The sequence below is a fragment of the Hibiscus syriacus genome, unplaced genomic scaffold, assembly GCF_006381635.1.
Source record: "Hibiscus syriacus cultivar Baekdansim isolate YM2019G1 unplaced genomic scaffold, ASM638163v2 tig00112910_pilon, whole genome shotgun sequence".
Taxonomy (NCBI): Eukaryota; Viridiplantae; Streptophyta; class Magnoliopsida; order Malvales; family Malvaceae; genus Hibiscus; species Hibiscus syriacus.
In genome coordinates this window covers 547,854-571,386 of record NW_024063417.1, presented here as the reverse complement: position 1 = coordinate 571,386, position 23,533 = coordinate 547,854, and the positions used below count along the sequence as shown (strand labels likewise).

Here is a 23,533-nt window from a genome sequence, read left to right as displayed (position 1 = left end):
AAGAGACGTTAGAAAATGACAACATCAATGATAATATCAACGACAACATGAGATATGTATGAAACTATTAAAGTCGTTGAGAATATGATGAAATAGTAATAAAATAAAAATATGATGACTGTGTTTGTAAATGAGATGACACAAATCGTAAGCTACTCGAGATCGATTCATTCAAAGCTCGATCAATACTTGAATCGAATGGACTCGACTCGAGCTTAAACTCGCCTCGAATTCTTAACGAGCCGGAGCGAACTACTTGATACTCTACTCGAAAAGCTCTCGAGCTACTCAAAAAATAATAATATGTTAAAATTTTAGATTTTTGAATTTAAAGTAATAATAATATTACCATTTGTATGCTATTTTTTTCAAAAAAAAATACTATAAGACTTTTATGTATTTAAGATTTAGGTTTGAATTTGAGTCGAGCTTTAGTTGTTGATTTCGAGTGAAACTTGAAAATTTTAAACTCACGAGCATTCAGACTAAGTTGAGCTTCAATTCTTTATTTTAAGTTCGAGTCGAGCATAAAAATTTAAACTCATAAATTTTTAAATTAATCGAACTCAAATTTATACTTTTTAAATTTAATCGAATTCAACATTACTCGGCTGGACTCAGCTCGTTTATGGTCGGGAGTAACAAAAACTTGTGTTGAAATTTCAAGACCTTCCGTGGAGAGAGTTTTTCAATGACTAAGAATCTTTGCATGTAATTCAGAGACTACACAAACAAGAGACGATTATTCCATCTATTCTCGTCTATCAATATTTAATGGGTAAAAATCTTACGTATGACAGTTTTAATATAAAGTTAAAAAAAGATATTATCGATTTTATTATTTTTTTAATATTTTTAATAAAAAATTATTAAAAATATTATTATTTCAACCGATTTTATTATTATTGTGTACTTTATTAATTTTGTTAACATATTTAATAAAATGTTAACTAAAATAATATTTTTTCTATCAATTTTGTTATTATTAAACACTTTACTAAATATTAAAACACATTAATATTTTAAATAAAAATAATAATTTTTTAATAATTTTTTACCGATAATATTAAAAAATTAATAACAAAATCAATAATTTTTTTTCTTAACTATATATATTAAGCCTGTCTCGGTGAAACTTCTCATTTAATGGGTTCACAGACTACAAATACTTCTTTGACCGACGGAATCTATTTGATTAACGGTCAGTAATTGATGATCCATAATCAACCAAGAACTTTGATCAGTGAGTGAGCCAGAGTGATACGTTAGCTGATAATATATTAAGGTCAAACCTTCTTTCCATGATTTGTTTTCGAGGAATCAGAAATGGAGAAAAGTGAAGAAAATGGAAGCACAGATGAGAAGCAAAGAGGATCCATTTGTGGGTATAATTCACTTCAACACCTCTTGAGCGAAAATCTCAACCCTCAACTCTACCAGGTTTCTTTCTTTCTCAATCTTTTTAACTCTTTTTTTTTCCGTTTATGGGTTTTAATTTTATCTGTCTTGACTTTCTTAACCTATTTGGGTTTCTTTTTCCACCCTTAATCTGGCCTTGCACGGGACAAAAAATCCAATCTTTCCAGTTATTGTTTTTGTAGCTTATATCTTTCATTATTCTGTTATTGAGAAGTAGATTTAATTATGAAAAAAATATGAATTGTGGGTTTGACTGGATCAAATATATGTTGAGCATCAGGAAATCCCAATTCTAATTGTCAAGTATGACTAGTTTGCTACTATGGTTATTGTAATTTGGGTTAGTTTTGCTGATCATAGGAATTGATACTCAGAATTTGCAAACATTTTGTCTACTGATCTTTTTAAAAATCAAAATCGACTGATCTTATTGTAGATGAAAGTAACAATCTTTGGAATACTTTGTTGAATATGATTTATTTTCAGGAAGTCAGCCGATTGCTTCTGGGGATGAATTGCGGTAAAGCACTTGAAACCATTGTTATACCTGAATCGGCTAAAGCCCTCTCTTCAAAACATGATTTTGACCTTCAGGTGCATACTTATTCATCATTACTGCGTTATAATAGATTTGTCGATTTAGAGATTCATCATGGTCATGGTAATTAGTATCAGAAAATAATAACCACAAGGTTGGACTGGCTGAAATGAGATACTCGAGGCATTTTGACCGGAACTGATGATTATGTTAACCTTTGGCAGGGTTAGTTATTCTATGTTAGAAATTGTTCTGATGTTTCTATCAAATTCATATTCATACCTTTGAGCATTTAATTCGATTAGTTTGAATGTATAATTTTCTTGGAAATATGTACATTTCCATTCAGATGACCCTTATCTAGAAGGTTGAAAAACACTCTTTTCATTACAAAATTAGTCTTGCACAGACCTGACCTAACCTTATCTGAGCATAATAGTGGCTATTATCTTTGTCAGTTTTACTTTGATACGAGTACATTCTACAAGACATTTTGATTTTCCATTTCAAATTATTCCAGGCTTTCGAATTTTCTGCTGACAAAGAGTTGCTAAGGGAACCCCGGGTAGTAAGGGTCGGTCTTATTCAGAACTCCATTGCTCTTCCAACCACTGCTCCCTTTTCAGACCAGAAAAAGGCTCTCTTTGAGAAATTGGGACCAATAATTGATGCTGCAGGTGCTTCAGGAGTCAACATACTATGCTTGCAGGTACGGTTGATTTTATCCATTAGTTCATGATTATTCTGAAAATCCCATTGATGGCTCATATGGTGCAAGATCAGGAAGCATGGATGATGCCATTTGCCTTCTGTACTCGGGAAAAGAGATGGTGCGAACTTGCAGAGCCTGTTAACGGGGAATCTACACAATTTCTTCAGGAATTTGCCCGCAAGTATAATATGGTCATTGTAAGCCCAATTCTTGAGAGGGATATAAATCATGGAGAGACTCTCTGGAATACTGCTGTTATAATTGGAAATAATGGTAACATAATAGGCAAGCATCGTAAGGTAAATGTAGTACTTCATCTGAGTTTCGGCTTTTGTTTTAGAAGAATTTCTTGATTTTTCTTAAATGACTGGATTCTGTCAGAACCATATTCCTAGAGTTGGGGACTTCAATGAGAGCACATATTATATGGAAGGAAATACCGGGCATCCTGTATTTGAGACTGCTTATGGGAAGATTGCTGTTAATATTTGTTATGGAAGGCACCATCCTTTGAATTGGCTAGCATTTGGTTTGAATGGTGCTGAGATTGTTTTCAACCCATCAGCCACAGTTGGTGAACTTAGTGAACCGCTGTGGCCCATAGAGGTTATTGTTTTCCGTATTTAATATTCCATTCCGACCCTATTTATCTCTTTTTTAGGATACTTGAGCATGTTTTATGCTTCTTTTACAGATTTAGATAATGCTTCAATTGAGATTAAAATTCATCATGAGGCTGTTTATGTATTGATTTTCCTTTTAGTAATGCATATAAGTTATCATGGGGCTGTTTGCCTAAATATTGTTAATTGCAAACGACATTGATACAAATTCTAGCCTTGTATTAGTAATGCCTCAGACAAAACTCTCTTCTACAAGTCGTTTGACATGTTATTATTCGTTTGTTTTACAGGCACGCAATGCTGCAATAGCAAATAGTTACTTTGTCGGCTCGATCAATCGTGTAGGGACTGAGATTTTCCCCAACCCTTTCACTTCAGGAGATGGAAAGCCACAACATTCAGATTTTGGGCACTTCTATGGATCTAGTCATTTTTCAGCACCAGATGCATCCTGCACCCCATCACTCTCCCGTTTTAAGGACGGACTGGTGATCTCAGACATGGATATTAACCTTTGTAGGCAAATGAAAGACAAATGGGGGTTCCGGATGACTGCGAGATATGAGCTATATGCAGATATGTTTGGCCGTTATTTGAAACCAGACTTTGAACCCCAAGTCATCACTGATCCCTTGTTGCATAAGAAGTCTTCTTAAGTTCCAGGTACTTGTTTCAGCTCAATATATGAAGATAAAAATGAAAACTGTATTGAAACATCTTGAATCGTTTACGATAATAAGTTCTTTGTGTTTGTGTCTGTATTGAAACATCTTGAATCGTTTACGATAATAAGTTCTTTGTGTTTGTGTTTAACAAGTACTCGTGCCCTTTTCCGTTTTCAATGGATTTAGCAAATTTTCTGACCACTCCACCTTTCTTTATTAAGATGAAGAAAAATGAATTTTGTTGTCTGCTTCTGGTGAAAAAATATAAGTTGAAGTGTAAAGAACACTTGTAAAAAGAGTGCGTTTGTGAATTCTAGTTGAGATAAGTTGTAACATGTTTATATTGCTGCCATTAGTAGCCTTGCTCTTGCTGTCGAAACAGGAAAAACCTATAGCTCCCAGGTGGCTCCCAGCTTTGAGTTTGAAACTCGATACACATAATGAGCCCGGCTTTAGTTCTGGTCATCGTACAGAAAAAAATAAAAATAGAACATCATCAACAATATTGGTATAGTGACCATTATTGGCATAAATATGGTGAGCATGAAATGAGCAAAATACAGTCCCAAGGTTTCCGTATTCGTGATGAACTTGAGAGGCATCAGGGACAGGCGATATTATTCACATTCACCATGTGGTAAACAGCCCACAACTAAAAGCTGATCGGAAATATGTAGCCACTGAAACCTATTGAAACTGTCAAAGTCACTTCTCACCAGTATGCATCAGCATGCAATGCATGCACCAGAGACTTCACTTGCTATCTTGGCTCCCCTTTCTTTTGCCATGTAAACCCTACATGATGCATCAATTCCTGCAACAACAAATCAGAATCACTCAAGTGATTTTCGGTTTACATCGATTCATATCTAGTCAAGATAAATCTATCCACTACTTATTTACATGTAGGAAAAATGTGAAGATTCACCTTTAAAAAAATGAAATGGATGGATTTTGTTGTTTGAGATCACATTGATGAGTCGGGTCCATCTAATAATTTTTCGTAACTGAGACAAGATAGATTATAATCTACTTTTAAGTTTTCTTCTTTCCGCTACCACCACTCTTCTCGCTCGCTTTCTCTTTTATAGATGCTACAATCTCAATATTCTTCTTGGGTTTGTCCTTCAAAGCTCCAGTCAACATCCCTGGTCTCTTTAACTGTTCTACAAGTATAATAATGAGAGCAAATCAACAATGTGATACAATGTTATAAGTTAAAAAATATATGTATTAGAATGATAGTTATTTTTTTAATATCATAATTTATGAAATATATTAATTTAAATTATAATAAAATTATAAAAAATTAGTTTTGTCAAAAAAATAAATTTATAATGATTGTACATGACTACATGTTTCATCAAAATATATAAAATTTAAAATAATTTGTATTTAAAAAAATTGACATAATAAGATATAGGAATTTTAAACCTATACATAATTAATTAATTATATAATAATGTCTCGATAAAAAAAATTATAAATTGTTAAATTATTAATAAATATTTAAGATTCATTAATTGGTCAAGTGACTAAGGAGGCTCATGTTATTCCACCTGGGTTCAAATTTCAGACAATTACCTTGATTCATAAAACTTTCTAATAGAGACATCATGTTTATAGTAATAATTTTTTTTCCTCTTAACGTTTTACAGTAGTAAAATTCCAAGATGGATTACACAAACTTCCCTGTTGATAGATCACTCAAGCAAGAGTATTGAGTTCCTGAATTCTGGCCAAGTGCTTCTTTCCCCAAAGGTGATTGTTCAAGTCCTCTGAACCAGAGCAGTATATGTTACAGATGGTGCACCGAAACTGAGGTTTCTTCCCAACTTTCTTCTGGCTTTTTACCTCTTGATTTCTTGACAAATTGTTCGGAACCGACAACTTCTTTGGTTTGTCTTTCACCACATTAGATTTTCTAGTGTTTGATGTGTTACAAGCCACTGAAGAAGCAGATTCTTGCAGATGGCTGTTTCTTGCATAAGAAACTTTGCCTTTAGGAAGCTGGTTCTTTGCCTTCATTAGCTCCTCCAAAGTATCCCTGTGCCGCCTTCCTTGCAGATGGTAATTCAAGGTTGTCTCACTTGTGGTTGTCACTTGACACATTGCACAGGTCCACTCCTGTTGAACTTGCAGCTTATCCAAAGGTATCTCCGGACAACAAAAACCCGCTTCTCCCTTCATTTCGGGAACCGCCATCACACCGTTCACTTTCTTACCAGCATTAGGCTCTATTTCAGGAATCTGTACAGATATCAAGTGGACCATTAGAAACTTATAACAATTCTTTTGTGTTCTGATGTATCCTAGTCTTGCATCAAGGCATAAAGATTATTATTTCCCTTGGGGGAAACCAAAATGTTGGGATGAATTATGAAATTCCAAAGAAAAATGAGGATGAAACTTTACCAGGTTCACTGGACAAACTTCTTTATTCTCTGGTACTTGTACAGCTTTCATGTCTTTCTGCAATATGCTAGAATTTGTGTCCTTTGACTACATTATGAAAACATAAGGAGAAAATTTCAAATTCTCAAATAATTTAAGCATTTTCTATTGATAATCTGTTTTTGCCCCGAAACTTTTATAAGTTTATCCACTAACATAAAATCTGAGATCGGTACCTCACTAGCAATAGGTTTCTCCAAACCCTTCACATCTTTATCTGCCTTAGCAAGAACATAGTCTTTCAAAAAGGAACCCTGAAACTTGTTGAACCAGTTGCAGATAGTATGAATGTGTACATTGATGCATGGGCGAACAAAGTGGTTATACACATAAAAAGCACCGTCAAAATGGGGAATCACCATCAAGCAGATGATCGTCAGCTTCACGTACGGCCATAATGGTAGCCTGGGATTAATCCATCGACATTTAGGTGAAGATCGAACAGGAAAAACCCAACATTTGTTGATACAGAAATCAAACATAAGTTCATACATTTGCTGAGAAACAGTATTACCATTGAAGCATCCCCATGAAAGCATGCTCAAACAGGGAAATCAATGAGAAGATTACCCAGTAGGTTACCAGTTTCTCGGTGTCCGAGTACGAATTAGTTTCAATTGCATGAATTGAAGCACGCCTGTAACTTCATGAAAATACAATGACTAACAAAAGAATAACCCTATATGTTTATAACATGGTGAAGACGAAAGAGAAAGACTTACAGAGGATAACCCAAAGCAAAGAGAGGCCTGCAAACAATGCATGAAAACATGAGGAAAAAAACATTAACACATCACATAAATGGGACATTTAAGATGATAAAAAGATTACCATGCAAGAGCATCAAGGCAAATCAATGCAAACTTGATAAAAGGCAGGAAACCCATCTTAAATCCAAACCCTTTTGATTAGGTTAACTGATGGACACTACCTGAGAAAACCTCTTGCAGTAAGGAAAGTTGTAGGAAAGAGGAAGAACAAAAGCAGCACAGAGTTCGAAGAATCAATTAAAGTCGATTAAATGACTTTATCACATGGAGATGGGAACTGGTTTTCAAACTTGCTCACTCGCTTACTGCAGAGCGTATGTCTCACGCATTGCAGCCAGTTCAGTCCATGAGGCCAACATGCTTGTCTCACCAATAATAAGCGAGTAGGGAGAACATACACGAGCAGTCAGTATTTAGTAACACGAAAAGTTCCATTGGCACGGGCAGACTACCTAAAGAGACTAGACTGATAGTAGATAGGTGTCCATTCGGTTTCGGAATTTATATTCGTTTGCTTTTAGGGTAAATTATAAGTTAGTACCTAAACTATTATTTTTGTTCAGTTTTGATATCTAAACTTTTTTAAAACATACCTAAAGTTTACTTTAAGTTTCATTTTGGTACACTGTTGTTAAAATCTTAACGGTAATGTTGATGTGTGAGCAATTCTGTTAATTTTTTAATGACGAGATATCAAATTAAAATCTAAACTAAACTATAGGAATGGTTTAAAAAAACTAAAGTTTGGGCACTAAAACAAAAATAGAAGTAATAGTTTAACTATTAAACATGTAGTTTACCCTTGTTTTATATAGTAAATGAAGTAAAAAAATTGGTTGTTTTTCCGATTCAAGCTGACTAAACTGGACCGACCGGCGTCACATACCTGATTTTGGTAGGTGACTCTAGAGGTGAGTATTCAATCGAGTTAAGTCAAAAAATTTTGCGTTGTTCGAGTTAATGAGTCATATATTATGACTTGAACTTAACATGAAATTTTTCCGGCTCAAGTCGAGTTGTTCGTGTTTTTATACAAATTTAATTATAATTATTTATAGTATTATAGTACGAATTTATTCCAATTTTTTGACTTTTTCTAACTATATATATATATATATATATATATCTTCATATTCTTTTCAAATTACAATGTTATTTAATATATCACATACAATCTAAAATTATAAAATATATTTACAATATTATATTTCAAAGAATGTATTTTGAGGATAAAAGATTAATGAGAGTATAAGGGAATCAAAGAATTGATGTGAAAAAAAGAACTTGTAAACAATTTTAGTCAAAAGACTAAATTGAGTAAAATGCAAAGTAAAAGGACTAAATTAAAAAGAGAGAGTATATTTTTAGTAAAATAAATAAGAATTAAAGTTACATAAGTATTCTATAGTGGTTGGTGAGCATGTGGTTTAAATTTGATAAAAAAAAGGTGCTTAAAATGAAGGATGAATTGATGAAATATGAAAATCATACAAAATTAAGGGACTAAATTCAAAAATTAGAAATTGTTTTTTATCAAAAAGTGGAATCAAAAGTACATATGTATACTATGGTGGTTTAGGAGCATGTGATTCAAATATGATAAAAAAATTGACTTAAAACGAATGAAGAATTGAAAGAATAGAAAATTAGGGACCAAATCACAAATCTGTCAAGCTACTCATCAAATTTTTGATTTTTCAAATTACTCAAAATTTTGAAATTCAAATCGACTCGAACTCGAAAACCGAATTGATAATTTGAGTTGACTCTAATAACTCAAAATTGAAAAAGTTTGATTTTTGGAGTTGAGTCGAGTTTTGCTCACCCTAAGTGAGTCTCAACGTATAAATTTTTTGCATACATAAGGCCTTGAACTTGAGACTTACTTAAACAATATCAAATTATTTACCACTTGAACCAAGTCCACTGATAAATGAATAAAATATTTAAAGGGTTTAATTTAATTTTTTTATTATAAAAATATGTTAGTATTTTTTATATATTCGAGAAGTTAATATTTTAATCTAAAATGTTAATTTTATTATTAGTTATCTTAAACATTTTAGTATAAATATTTTTATATTTATCTCAATTTTAAACTAAAACAAACTAAATTCTTTCAAAATATATACTAATACTTTTTAGGGTAAACTACACGTTTAATATTTAAACTATGTGTTTTGATTCGTTTTAATATTTACACTTTCAAAGTTTTTAAAATTATACCTAAAGTTACGTTTTGATTTCGTTTTAGTATCCCGTCGGTAAAAAAACTAATGGTACAATTAACGTGATAATTTATTATTATTATTTTAATTCTTAAATAATTATTTAATTAATTTTATATAACTAATAGGTGTCACCACCTCATTAGTAAACTAACGGCACAATTAACTTGATAATTTTTTTTATTTTTTATTTTTAAATAATTATTTATATTATTAATTAATTAGTAAACTAACGCACAATTGCGTGATAATTTATTAAATTTTAAATAATTATTTATATTATTATTTAATTAATTTTATTCCACTAATAAAACAAAGGAGAATTTGCCTAAACGGAGGGCTTCACAGACTCGAACCTAGCTCTCCTGAGAAGAGCTAAAGTGCTCTACCCTCATAGTAGACATGCATAAAGTCGGATTTAAATCCGATCAGGTTTTTTCACCTAGCTAAAAAATCGGTTTATAAAAAATTGGTTTGGATCTAATCGGTTTGGAGGGTCGGATGGTGTAACCGGTTTCGGTTTTAAAAAAACAGATTTTTAAAAAAACCAGATATAAAAAATCTGATTTTAATATTATTAAAGTTACATCGTCATCAATTGCAACAAAGTTTACGATAATTGAAATACTTAAAACTTCCAAGTTCGATAAATTCAAATACTTAAAAACTTCCAAGTTCGATAAATTCAAATACTTAAAAACTTCCAAGTTCGATAATTGAAACAAAATTTACGATAATTTAAATAAAGTTTAAAAATAAACTACATCGCCATCTCTTCTTCATCATCTTCGCCTTCTTTGTTTGGAGGGGATATTCTAAGTTCGACTTCTTCAATGTGTAAGTTTGCTTCCAAATCGACATCAATTGCATCTTCTAGGGTGGTGATATGTTGCTTCCGAGCCTCTCCATCCAAATAATCATTCAAACAAATGCATATTTCCACCGACTCGGGACTTACTCTTGATCTCCGTTGCGATATAACCCTGCCACTAATAGAAAAAGCGGATTCTGAAGCTACCGTAGAAGCTTGGACGGTTAGTAAATCAAGGGCCATGGCGGCTAGAATTGAAAATTGTGTTTCCTTTTCTTTCCACCAAGCCAAAATATCCAAACTTTCAAACTCTTCAAATGTCATTTTTGATAGAAAATCGCATGACATGTAATTTCTCAACTCGCTACTTGGGGTGGTAGTACGTGATCGTTTGAATTGGGAATTTACAAGAGTGTTAAAAAGTGACAAATTTATGTTACTTGGACGTCTACTAGATGATTCCGCATTCGTTCTAATTTGATCATGTATTACACTACTTGATCTGTATTTAATTAAATAAATTGTAAACATGTCTTGAAAACATTTGTTAAAATAATTTATTTGGTTTTGGACAAAGTTGGGTTCATCATCGGTTAGATTAAAAGCAACGTAATTTGTTCAATTAGTGTTTCAACCCCGCCAACATTTAACGTTGGGTTTAAAGCGGCGGCACAAGTAAAAATGGGGAATCTCCTTAAAATATTTTAAAAGTTTTTCATTCATTGCAAAGTCAATTTCTTGAAAAACTTCGGTTTCAAATTCAAAGTCATTTAGTCGGGTAGCCAACAAAAATATTTGATTAAGAACTAACGGGCTAGTAGGGTAATAAACACCGGATAAAAAAGTTGTTGCATTTTTAAAAAACCCAAGCAAATCGGTTATTTTGGCTATAGTTTCCCAACTCGAATCCGGATAAATGTTTGGACATGACCCCTCTCGAAAAGCCGATCGTGAAATGTTTGCAATGTTTCCCTTTGCCTTAAGGCGATATGCATCATCATCCAAGTTGAGTTCCAACGAGTTGGACAATCCAAATAGGACCCAAAGCTTTTTTATTAACCGACTTACAAAATCGTTTATAATCATTTAGTCTTTTGTTGTTATTACAAAGAACCGATTTTATCACTGCTTTAAATTCTAATCTAATTGGCTCAATAACCTCCAAATCGGCTTGCACGGATAAATTAATTATGTGTGCAACGCAACGGGTATGAAAAACGCACCGTCTAAAATCAGTGAAAGTAATATTTTCAATCTTGGAACCGTGTTTGTATTATTCGATGCATATCAAAGGATATAGAAAAAACTTTATTTTCTAATTTATAAAGAAAATTACCCTTTTTAAAAGTGTAAATAAATTAACACATGTATGCGGCTCACCGAATAATTCAAACGCGATTGTTCTTTTCATCATATGCCAATTATCTTGATCTAACCAATGTGCTGTAACGGCTAAAAAAGAATTTCCGGTATTATGAGGGGAACTCCAAACGTCACATGTAAGCGACACACCATAACAGTGTTCTTGGAATCCTAAAATCATTTTTCCCTCACAGTAATCCACATTTTTATAGCATCTTCTAAGGGTAGTACGACTTACTTGAGTACAACTGGTTGCATTAGTTGTTGAATTGTTGCCATGAAATCTTCACCATCAAAGTGGTCGAACGACAATGCTTTTGTAATCACAAACTTTGTAAATGCTTCTCGTAATTTTTCGTTGTCGTAAACAAAAACACCACATTGTAGTGTAAGATTCGATTGACTTGGATCCGATCTTGAGCGAAGTGCCTTGCTTGATTTTGTCAAATGGTTCTTCAACGTTGTGTTTCCTTCCGGTGCAAGCAACTTTAGACAAAGTTTACAACGCGCCATCCTCGAGCCATTTGACATCTCACATAAATCGCAGTGATCCCAAATATCTTTGTTTCGAGTGTGTTCGATCACTCTCACGACTTCAAGGTTTCCCTCGACGGAAGATTCAGCCGTGTTACTTGTAGCCATGATTAACAAAAAAATACAAAAATAAGATTTGAGGGATGTTTAGGTGTTGTGTAATAAGATTTGAGAAAATTGTAATCAACCAAATACATCTACAACCTATTTATACATGTTTAGGGTGGCAAAATGGTAATTTTTTTAGAAAAAGGTCAAAAAACGATCACAAAACTCTCCCAACGGCTATATTAACGGCTAGTTTTTAAACTCATACCGGTTTTTTTCGAATAAAAAACCTATTTTTAATCCGGTAAAAAAACCTGTCGTCCAATTTTTTCCCAAACCGGTTATATTATCTGGTTTTAAAATATCCGATCCGTTTAAAAAAACTGGTTTTTCCCAAATACGATTTCGAATATTTTTTTGCACAAAATCAAATTTTCGAATTTTTTGAGCTACGCAAATCATTGGATAATCTTTGCCAAAATTCTTTATTTACCTATAGTTTTGAGTCGGCCAAAGCATGCAAATTGTGTTAATCAAACGCATTGCCCAGGAACCCCACTTCATATTTATTTTTAAACTGTTTATATTTATTTATGATTATTTATAATTATTTAAAGTTTAAAAAATACAGTTTAAAATTATTTATATTTATATAATTATTAAAATTTAAATATACATTTATAATTTATAATTATTTATGAAAATAAATAAAATTTTATATTAAAAATTATTTCAATAATTTCACGGATAGAATATTAATTTTAATTTAAAATTTTTAATTGATTTTTAGTACCTAGACTATCAGTTTTTATTAAAAAGTAATATTAAGTTTTGAAATAATTTTTAATATAAAATTTTATTTTTTTTGTAAATAATTATAAATATATATTTAATTTTTAATAATTAAATAAATATAAATAATTACAAATAATCATAAATAAATATAAACAATTTTAAAATAAATATAAAACGGGGTTCGATTAACGCAATTTGCATGTTTTGGCTGAATCAAAACTATAAGGAAAATATAGACTTTTGGCAAATCAACCCAATTATTTATCTAGCTTAGACGGTTGAGCGTCATACCTTCTTTCCAGGAGAGCAAGGCTTGAGTCATGGAGCGCTCTCTTTAGGCAAATTTTCCTTAAATAAAATTAATTAAATTATCAATAATTTAAGAATTAAAAAAACAATAATTTAAGAGTTAAAAAGTAATAAAAAATTACCACGCCAACTGTACAGTTAGTTTTTTAACGGCGGGATACTGAAACGAAACCAAAACATAACGTTAGGTATGATTTAATTTTTTTTTAAAAAAGTTTAATTATTAAAAAGGATCAAAACTTATAGTTTAGGTACTAAGCGCGTGGTTTACCCTAATTTTTATGTGAAGTTTTACATCAAATATTTAAATACTTATATAATTTATATATATAATTAATTTATACTTGAACTTCAATTTTTTTTGTCTTCACATACAATAATATTATAATTTCAAGTCAAAGCATAAATATAGATTAATTTTTTCAACCACGCTACAAAATAACACATAAAACAGACATCCCCATTATAACTCTAACTCAGAATATATGTATATATATATATATTAGGGTTTTGCCATTCTTTTCTCTGCCTGACGGCATGTTTTAGAAATTTTCCCTTCTAGTATTTTACGTTTACTTAGTCGACATACCAAGAATTAATTCAAAGTTTTTGGACGTTCTGATTCAGTATTATCATGGGTGATCTGGAGTAGCGGTTGGACGTTCTTTGATAATTGCTTTGTAGGTTCTTTTCTTACGTCCAATATGATTAATTTTCAGGTGGTGCGAACTACACTGGCCAATGTTTGGCACCCGCCGGAGGGCATATCTATTTCAGATTTAGGGGAAGGACGGTTATTATTCCTTTTATATCACATAGTGGATGTGGAGAGAATGGAATTGGAGGGTCCATGGTACTTTAATTCCCATTTATTAGTGCTACATAGGCCGGAAGCGGGTGAGGATCCACAACTAGTGCCATTGGAAACAATTCATTTTTGGGTTCGGATGATTGATCTACCTGTTGGTTTTGTATCTGAAACAGTTGCTAAACAGCTCGAGTAAGAATAAATGTGGGTCAGCCTCTCAAAAGAAAAAGAAAAAAAAAACTAGCAACACCGAATGGTAAACATGTCTATGCCTCGTTTCAGTATGAAAAACGACTCTTTTGCTTTCTTTGCGGCAAACTGGGTCATTGTGAAGGATTTTGTCATCTAAGAATCCTACAAGAGAGACAATAGTTGGTTTTCCATGAGATGTGTCACTGAGAGCTCCCCCAAGGCAAAGAAGGACTCGCACAGCCCTTGGCTATGAGAGGAGGAATGGGAGGGGAAATGTCACACCCCAATTTAAGGGTCCAATTTTTCTTAGATTAAATGTGAAGTTTAAAGTAGCCAATTAATTAAAATGTTGGGTTCACCAAGAAAATTGAAAAGGTTCAAGGGCTTGGGTGTAAATTTGCCCTTTCTTGAATATTATAGATTTAGAAGATTCTAAAAATCTCATGAAAAATCCAACTTGTCAGATGTAAATTTTATTATGCTATTCAAAATATTTACAAACCACAACTTGAGAGATATTTTGGTGTAACAATGAAAAGTTTGGTTTTTTACAACTGTGTTTGAAAGAATGAAAAAGAAAGCTGGAATCAATCCATTCTGCCCAATTCGATTAAATTTTACTTAACCCGACCCATGAATCCATCCCCTTGGTTCACTGGAATAGAGCACCAATAAAGGAACCCGACCAAAAACGACAAATCCGAACCAACCACCCCAAACAGCCGCGGATTATCATTCCAACGGCAACCACGATGAACACAACGATCCAATAGCGACGGTAACGACCGGCTCCTCTACGAAATCAACGACGATAATCCTCCAACAGCATCGAACAATCGGCAATGTAACTCCACTCATGCACCACTTCGTCACCAGCAACCAAACAACTAAGAAACAACAACCAGTAGCAATAAAATCAGGAAAAGAAATAGAAAAACCAACGGGATGAGTCTTTCGTTTTCTGAAGATCCAAACGCCGGTGGGAAAATCTATACGGTGAAAAAGTCGGAGTTGTAGAGGTGAACAACTTATCTCGATTTTGGCACCATCAGACGTTCATAGGAGGTAGATCGACGTGTTTTGCTTCGAGAAATCGAATGGTTTTCACTAGATCTACGACAATTGGTGATGTTTTTGGGTGATCGGAAGTTGGATTTTTGACGAGGACAACAAGGCGTTCCAGGCGATGAAGTTTAGTTGTGAACGGTGAACGGGAACGGAAACTGATGTGGTAGTCACCGGAAACTGACGTGGTGGTCACCGGCGTTTGACTTGTCGGCCGGTGAAACTTTCTTGTTTCAATTACAAAGCACGGTGTGAAGGCTTAACGAAAGGTTGAAAATATTAAATATTGCGTGGAAGATAAAACTTGAATATTGGGTTGAAGGAGAAATGAAGCAATGGTACATAGCGCACATGGCTCTGGAAATTGTTGATAAAGTGAGAAGGGGAAAATCGCATCATGACTTCTCCCAAGTTTGGTGAGAACTCAATCTTATCTTCTAGTTTCCATATAGTCATGAATATGGCTTAATGGTTTCAACAAGATCAATTTAGTCACTGACCTTGGTAGCTAAGTACTAAATTGGCTGCATCACTCTTCAATTTCATCAATTGGGTCACCAAATTATTATATATATTCTAATAAGTCATTTTTCATGGTGAGGGAAATTATTTGGAATTGAGTTCGTGATAGAGATGGTATGGATTCACGAGAAAAGATTAGAAGCTCGAAATCAAAGTTGTTCCTCCCAATCCGCTTGTCTGCATGAGCCCGTTATTACCCGTATGGTTCGGTACACCTTTTTAATAATCCATTTAGAATATTACTTCGGTAGTAACTATGTTCTAATATAATTTAGGATTGTGCACTACTTTTTATCGTAATGAGACCAGTGCTCAGTAGATTCCTGATCTGACCCATTTTGCGAGGTGTGTTCCTTGTGTGCCATATAATTGTTTTAAATATCTGTTTGAAATACCATGTACACATGATTATTTTCTCTGATTTGAAATGAATTGTTTTCTCTTATTTGACTATCGTATGATTTATTTGATTTAAGTATGATTCCTGATTTACTGTATTTTAAATATTTCTTGTTTGACACATGTTCTCTGGTTAATGTTTTTACTGATAAATAAATATGTCTGAACTCTCATTTCATGCTACCACTGGTTACTATCTAAAAAATATTTTTCTTCGGGGTACTCTGGGATCTGGTATGAAGTTTATGCATGTTCAGTTCTGATCAAACTGGTAATTCTTTATATAGGTTCAACACCAATCAGCTGGTAATTCCTTATGGACCTAAGGCGACCCTTGGGTGGGCTCATAGGCCCAATGGACCTAGTGGTAAGACCTTATAGACCCTAAGGTACTCCCTTAGGGTGACTCTTTTGCTATGTGCATTGGGTGAATCCTTATGGGCCTGAGGGCACACCCCTCAAGTGGGCACTTACGCTTTGGCTAGGGTAAGACCTTATAGATCCAAGGTGCTCCCTTAGGTTGTTACCTACGCCCTTTGAGCCTAGGGTAAGTCCTTATGGATGCAGTTATGAGGAATTGCATATGGTGATCGGTTAGAGGGCGATTCTGTATTTTAAGCTAAAAACACTAATGACGTTTTCACAATTTGGAACTGAACTGATTTTGGAAACTCTACCCACGTTTCATGACTTTAATGACGAATTGATTTTGAAATCTTAATCATAAGTTTTATTTATGCATTGTTGAAACACACTGAACTCCCTAGCTCACTCTCTCAAACTCTTCACTTTCAGATTTTTTTTGGATAGACGACCTGGACCTGACATTTGGAGGATCGACAAATTCGTACAGTATTGTTTTGTTGTAATGTATTTATCTTCTGAGTTGCATTTATTTTGGGTGACATATGCCTACATTTTGAACATATTTGTTTTATGACGTATGTTGCTTTTGTTAATGATGTTAGATTTACGTCAATACTGATTATGAAATATTTTATTTTATCAGTCCTTACGACTTTAATTTACAGGAATTGAACTTTAATGTTATAAACTATATTTTTAAAAATGTTTATTCTTAATATGATTTTAAATTATTGAAAAATATTTTGGAAAACTTTAATATAATCTACTAGATCTGGTCGTAACGCATAGGCCGAGTCTAGGAGGTTACAGAAAATATGATGGATTAAGACTCAAAAGCGATACATGAACATAGAGAGAGGAGGTCATCCCACATCTGCATATCCGAGTCATAGCTCGAGTTCACAGAGCATGACTTTGATGGAGCACAACCGTGTGTTGGCTCAAATCCTTATTAGACGTGATAATGACTAGGGCTGAGCAGGATAGCCCACTTGACAAATTGATTGTATGAAGTCAGCGATATTCCTCAGAAACTAGCGTTCATATGGAAGGATTAGGGTATAAAGGGGAACATATTTCACCAGCGGCAGGCCTACAGAACTAGGCCGGCCGATCATAATGAAACTCCTAAAGTTTGAACGTCTGAAGTTTGGGTAAGCCTCAGGCGATATAACGTCTTCGGCATTTGTTGAGAGACGTTAACCCCTCTGTGGTTTTCTTGATTAAAACAAACCTGCATAGTATTCGCATGGAGAACATTCGTTGATCATGTGGATTTCAAAACGGGATTGATGTAAGTTCACCAGGAAGTAATGGTGGCTTATGCTTGGCGTGGCATGGAGATTGTGACATCTCATTACGGTCTTATTCAAGCATGCACATTGATGTCTTTATTTCCTCTGAATGATTCATGTGGTGATGTATAGGCTTTTACGGAGCACCGGAAGAGAGCACGAGAAGTGATTCATGGGAACTCTTAGGACAATCAGATGACAGATCCGAATTACCATGGTTAGTTATTGGAGACACTAACGAGTTTTTAGTATCGACGAAGAAGCATGGTGGTTTATTACGAAATGAGAGGTAAATGGAGGCCTTTCGTAATGCTTTGAGTAACTACAACTTGGAAGATGTTCAATACAATGGAGTTTGGTACACCTGGGAGAGAAGACGCACGATGGAAACAAATATCCAAGAGAGACTTGACAGGGGCATGGCTACGTCAAATTGGTTTGACACATTCCCAAATTCAATTTGTCTCATTTAACACACTCTATTTCATACCACTGTCCATTACTACTCAACACCAATCCTCAGATAAATGATAGGCGTTATTGGCACTTTAAGTTCGAATCCTCATGGTTGCTGGAGGAGACCTGTGAATAGGAAGTGCGCTGCCTTTGGGAAGCTTCCTCGGGGACAGCGCTAAACAGGTTAGACTATGTCCGAAAGGGTCTAGACTGATGGTTCAAAAAGTTAAGACGAGACAAGGGTATCACGCTGGAAGATTTAAAGAAGCGATTAAGGGATCTTAAGGAATCCCTCCAGACACCTAAAGTGTTAGATGATATGGTGGATGTTAAACTTCAATTGAATATGGAAATTGACAAGACGAAACTTTACTGGGAACAGAGAGCAATGGCTAATTGGCTTCAAAATTGCGATAACAATACCGCGTTTTTCCACAGATTTGCTACACTAAAAAAAGAAGAAAAAATCGCATTCAATTCCTGGAGACAAAATCTGGAACAAGACTGACCGATGAAGCTACAATTGAGAATGAGGCGAAAGCCTATTTTAGGGTACTGTTTACATAAAATGAAGACGCTACTAACCCGAGAATTCTGGATGGAATTACTCTTGCTATGTCACCCGAGATGAATGATGGGCCTCTTAGGGAGTTTACGTATGAAGATGTGATTGTGGCAGTAAAAAGCATGAGTCCTTTAAAGGCCACAAGAGAAGATGGACTAGGGCAGTATTTTATCAGCGGTTTTGGCACATCTTTGGAGCTAAGATCGTAAATGTTTGCGTTCATCTGATCAAAGGACGTTATGACATGATATCAGTAAACTTAACCCATATAGTGTTGATTCCCAAAGTAAAATCTCCCTCGAAGCTCACACAGTATCGACCTATTAATCTTTGCAACGTGATTTTCAATATTATTTCGAAAATACTAGTACTGGAATGCAAAGTTTGTTACATTTATTCATTGATGAGGCTAGATCAGGGTTTCAAAAAACGTTCCGCGACCGTGATTTCGTCTGTGATATAGCGGTTTCGCCGTCGTCCGAGTTACTCGCTACACCCGCAATAGCGCCTGCGACGACCGCAATTTGATAAACCCGACATGACCGAAAACGCGACCGCGATTTGAAACCTTGGCGTAGATCACGTTTGTGGACGAAAAATCACTGATAATATAATTTCGGCTTATGAGCTTCTCCATTCTTTTGTTCAGAAGCGTACTGGCGGAATTGGCATTTTTGCACTCAAATTAGTCATGACCAAGGCATACCACCGGGTGGAATGGGTGTTCATATGGGAAATTATGTCACGAATGAGTTTTGCAAGGAATTGGATTACAATTATTCAAGATTGTGTGAGTTTGGTGTCTTACTCTGTAGTGACCAATGGTGTACCAGGGGAAGTGTTCAATCCATTGCGAGGACTTCGGCAAGGAGACCTTTTTAGTCCATATTTCTCATTTGCAATGAAGGATTATCATTGCTTCTAAGGCAAGCTGAAAACTCAGGTCAGTTAAAAGGTGTTAAAATAAATAGATATGCACCCTCGGTTACACATCTCCTTTTCGCGGATGATTACCTTATATTTGATCAAGCAACTACTTGAGTGGCAAGCGAGATTAAAAACATTCTTCGCATCTATGGCCAAGGCTCTAGATAGGTTATAAACTTTGATAAGTCAGGAATTTTATTCAGCTAGAACGTAACTAAGGAGCATAGATCGGACGTCTGTCATTTCAGAAGTTGGAAGCACGACAAATCTGAAAAAATATTTGGGATTGCCAGCTATCATGGGACGAAATAAGAAAGGGGTGTTTATTCATTTTAAAGAAAAGTTTTTGACTAGAATTAATTCATGGAGTATTAGATATCTATCCCAAGGAGGGAAGGAAGTATTTATCAAATCAGTTCTGCAAGCACTACCAGTTTATGCAATGAACTGCTTCCTTTTACCCAAAAGTTTATGTTCTGATCTTGAAGGAATAATGGGTCATTTTTGGTGGTGAAAGTCAAAAAAGAAGGGAGGAATCCATTTGTGCTTGTGGAATGCCCTTTGCAAGCTTAAAGAGGATGGTGGGTTGGGATTTCGTGACTTGGCAATATTTAAAGTGGCATTACTCGCAAATCAGGGCTGGAGATTACTCTTATTTCCCTCATCCCTTGCCAGCAGGATAATTCGAGCTAAGTACTATCCCTCGGTGGATTTCATGAGTGCAATATTAGGATTCAACCCCTCATATATCTGGAAAAGCATATGGAGTGCCCGGGGGTTACTCGAAAAGGACTTCGATGGAGAGTAGGACCGGGCACCTCAATCTCGATCTGGAACAACTTCTGGTTACCACTCTCTCCCCCACTAAAGATTACTTCTCCAAGGATAGCATCGGTGGAGCGTGTATCTGATCTAATTCATGAAGAAATAAATGGATGGAATGAAGATTTTATTAGAGAGAGTTTCAGTGACGAGGAATCACAAAGTATACTGGAAATCCATCTCCCTACAATGAGAATGGACAATCGTATAGTGTGGAGTGGATAAAAGACGGGTTTGTATACTATCAGTAGTGGATATAGATTACTATTGAACAATTATTCAGCTTCAACTCAACCACATAATATATTTAGCAAGATATGGTCAAGTGAGTGTCAGCGCAATATAAAGCTTCAAAGGTGGAAGTTTTTTTTATAACCTAGTGCCTACAATGTATAATCTGTTTCAAAAATGAGTGACCACTTACCCAAAATGCCCAAAGCTAGTTGTTAGGATTGATGAAGCTCAATTGAACAACCGTATAATTTGTCAAGAGGGGGTGAAAGGAGATAGACAATTTGCACAGGGATTTATAGTGGTTCGACTTCTAAACCAAGTCTACATCCACTACCTTAGCTCCACACTAAGGATTTTCTAATAAATTTACTAATTTGTTCTTTCTTTTTCTAGGCTCAAGAGTAACCTTTACAAAAAAAAAACTCTTAGTTTTTCAATAGCTAAACTAAAACCAATCCCCTTTTACAAAGGATAAAAAATGTAAATAAGAAAACTTCACAAAGGTAGATGTTTACAAGAATTAGGCTCACAAGAAAAAAAATGAAAGATTTTCAATAAGCTCAAACACACTTATGTACAAGAGAAAAGGAAAAATAAAGAGTGAAAAACTTTTCTCTTGATCTCTATTGCTTGGATATGTGTTATTTACCTTCTTCAAATGTCTTCAACTTGTTTTTATATGTTGGAATGAGTTTGTAGCCGTTTCTAGCCGTTGGGGACGAAATTTATGCAAAAATAAAACTGTCAATAAAAGGGAGTATTAATACTCTTTTAATGAGTATCGTACTATATTTGTAATATTTAAATAAACTAGATGTTGATGATTGTTGGGATTGACCAGTATCGATACTATGCTTCATGGTATCGATACCACTGTGTAAAGTAGCATCGTATCCCTTGAGTATCGGTACCTATTTTACATTCTGGAATTTGAGCAATTTGGAAAACAACCGGTATTATCGATATTACCTATAGAGTATCGATACTTCTCTTACCTTTGGTATCGGTACCACATGAACAATATCAACACTGTTCATGTAGTATCGATATTGTAAGAACAATATCGGTACTATGTACCCAGAAAAATTGTTTTGTGCTCAAATTCTAGTTTAATGAACTTTGAATTATTTTTGAAAACTTTGAACAAATTCAATCAAGTCCAAAAACATTTTGTCTTAATTTATTAAATCAAAATATTATAAAACATGGTTCAATAATCTTCCCTTTTTGATATAACAAAACATTTGAAAAATTATTTTGGCAAAACTCCCCCTTAATAAAATATTTCATGAAAAAGATAAATATATAGAAAATATTAAAACTCCCCTTTTTTCATTTAGAATTTGAATTTTCAAACATATAATTTTTCCTTTTTTGTTATATCAAAAATAATTCAAATTTAATGGTTCAAATCAATAATGGAGAGTAAGTAAGAATTTTAGCATAAAATTATTTGAAAAATCAAAGTTCTCCCTCAATAAAAGCATTCCAAGAAAATTTTTGACACAAAAGTTTAACACTTAAAAGAATATTGAATTTCAATGAGATAAGAAAGAAAACACATTAGTAGCGCATGAAATTCAATAAATCCAAGGCAAAAATACTTTATGCAATATCAACAAATAAGACATTATAACTCATAAGCATAAAGCCTTATCAAGTATTATGCATTTAACATAGACATCAATTGTTAGAGAAATATTATAAGCAATGAAGAACACATGCACACACATTTAAAACAAATTAAGTTCAAGAGAAAAATTAAAAAAATTTAAACACAACTTGACCAAAACAAACATTATGATGAACTCGAATTTTATAAAAATCATTTTAAAAATAAATGTTCATCATAACATATTTTAAACATACACGAGATAGAAAATAACAAGTCATTCATGTTCAATACTCATGCATGCATAAAAAATCAACAGACAACCAATTTAAAAATCAAAAAGCTTTAAGGTTAGAGGGTTACACATTCTTCTTTTGTGTGACAAGAGCAATTGAAATCATTTACCTTTATCATCATTGCTCCAACACACCTACAAGAGACATTCATTTGGATTTTGGTACCCAAATTGCTTTGGGTCCTAGAATGTTAATACCAATGTCTCTAGTTACCAAAGAAACCCTAACTTGTCTAATTTTAAAGGAATTTCTTTTCTTTATAAGACAAGTATGTACATTGTGACCATGGAAATGAAAATGCGAGCATTTTACCATTTTTAACATAGATGAATTGTTTTTAGAAATGATTTCTTTTTCTTTTGTTAAGTATTCATGCTTAACTTTCAATTCAAGATTTTCCTTTTCCAAATCTTCAATTTTCGTTTTTGAGAGCTCAAAATCATTTTTCAAAATTTTATTTTGCTTTTCAAAATCCAATTTTGCTTTCAAGAGAAAATCATTTTCAACTTTGAATTTTAAAATCAATTTCTTATATTTGGATTTCATGGTCTCGAATTCCAAATACAATTCATCATAGGCAACTTTTAACTCATTAAAAGAATAAGAATTTAATTCACTAGAGTTAAAAGTTTCATTGAATCTTATTTGATGACCATGAGGCATAGGTTGGCTGCTTCATCTTCATCATTGTAGTCATCTTCATTGT

At 33.8% G+C, this 23,533-nt stretch overlaps 2 protein-coding genes and 1 long non-coding RNA gene across 4 annotated transcripts; 2 read left to right on the top strand and 1 right to left on the bottom strand.

The window, feature by feature from the left end:
* Window positions 1-1,196: 1,196 nt before the first annotated feature.
* LOC120184460 (beta-ureidopropionase) lies at window positions 1,197-4,002 on the top strand. Its single transcript, XM_039188924.1, has 6 exons — window positions 1,197-1,440; window positions 1,906-2,013; window positions 2,478-2,666; window positions 2,741-2,968; window positions 3,051-3,275; window positions 3,583-4,002. The coding sequence occupies exons 1-6, from the start codon at window positions 1,327-1,329 to the stop codon at window positions 3,946-3,948; spliced, it is 1,230 nt and encodes a 409-aa protein (XP_039044855.1). The 5' UTR covers window positions 1,197-1,326; the 3' UTR covers window positions 3,949-4,002.
* Window positions 4,003-5,553: 1,551 nt separating this feature from the next.
* Window positions 5,554-7,389, bottom strand: LOC120184461 (HVA22-like protein a). Of its 2 annotated transcripts, none has more exons than XM_039188925.1 (6): window positions 7,243-7,389; window positions 7,134-7,160; window positions 6,926-7,048; window positions 6,588-6,816; window positions 6,373-6,470; window positions 5,554-6,207 (listed from the first exon to the last, which is right to left on the bottom strand). In XM_039188925.1, the coding sequence occupies exons 5-6, from the start codon at window positions 6,421-6,423 to the stop codon at window positions 5,665-5,667; spliced, it is 594 nt and encodes a 197-aa protein (XP_039044856.1). In that variant the 5' UTR covers window positions 6,424-6,470; window positions 6,588-6,816; window positions 6,926-7,048; window positions 7,134-7,160; window positions 7,243-7,389; the 3' UTR covers window positions 5,554-5,664. Both variants share the same exon structure in this region, with proteins under 2 accessions (XP_039044856.1, XP_039044858.1).
* LOC120184462 lies at window positions 6,147-23,268 on the top strand. Its single transcript, XR_005522023.1, has 3 exons — window positions 6,147-6,272; window positions 7,703-7,714; window positions 23,258-23,268. It is a non-coding gene; the product is annotated as an uncharacterized LOC120184462 (long non-coding RNA).
* Window positions 23,269-23,533: the final 265 nt, after the last annotated feature.

Bases quoted from the DNA above. Each gene is read 5' to 3' on its own strand.
- LOC120184460 (XM_039188924.1), top strand. From the start codon at position 1,327: ATGGAGAAAAGTGAAGAAAATGGAAGCACAGATGAGAAGCAAAGAGGA. The intron at 2,969-3,050 runs GTAAATGTAGTA...GGATTCTGTCAG, and splicing joins TAATAGGCAAGCATCGTAAG to AACCATATTCCTAGAGTTGG. The intron at 3,276-3,582 runs GTTATTGTTTTC...TTTGTTTTACAG, and splicing joins AACCGCTGTGGCCCATAGAG to GCACGCAATGCTGCAATAGC.
- LOC120184461 (XM_039188925.1), bottom strand. From the start codon at position 6,423: ATGAAAGCTGTACAAGTACCAGAGAATAAAGAAGTTTGTCCAGTGAAC. The intron at 6,208-6,372 runs GTAAAGTTTCAT...ATATCTGTACAG, and splicing joins AAGTTTGTCCAGTGAACCTG to ATTCCTGAAATAGAGCCTAA.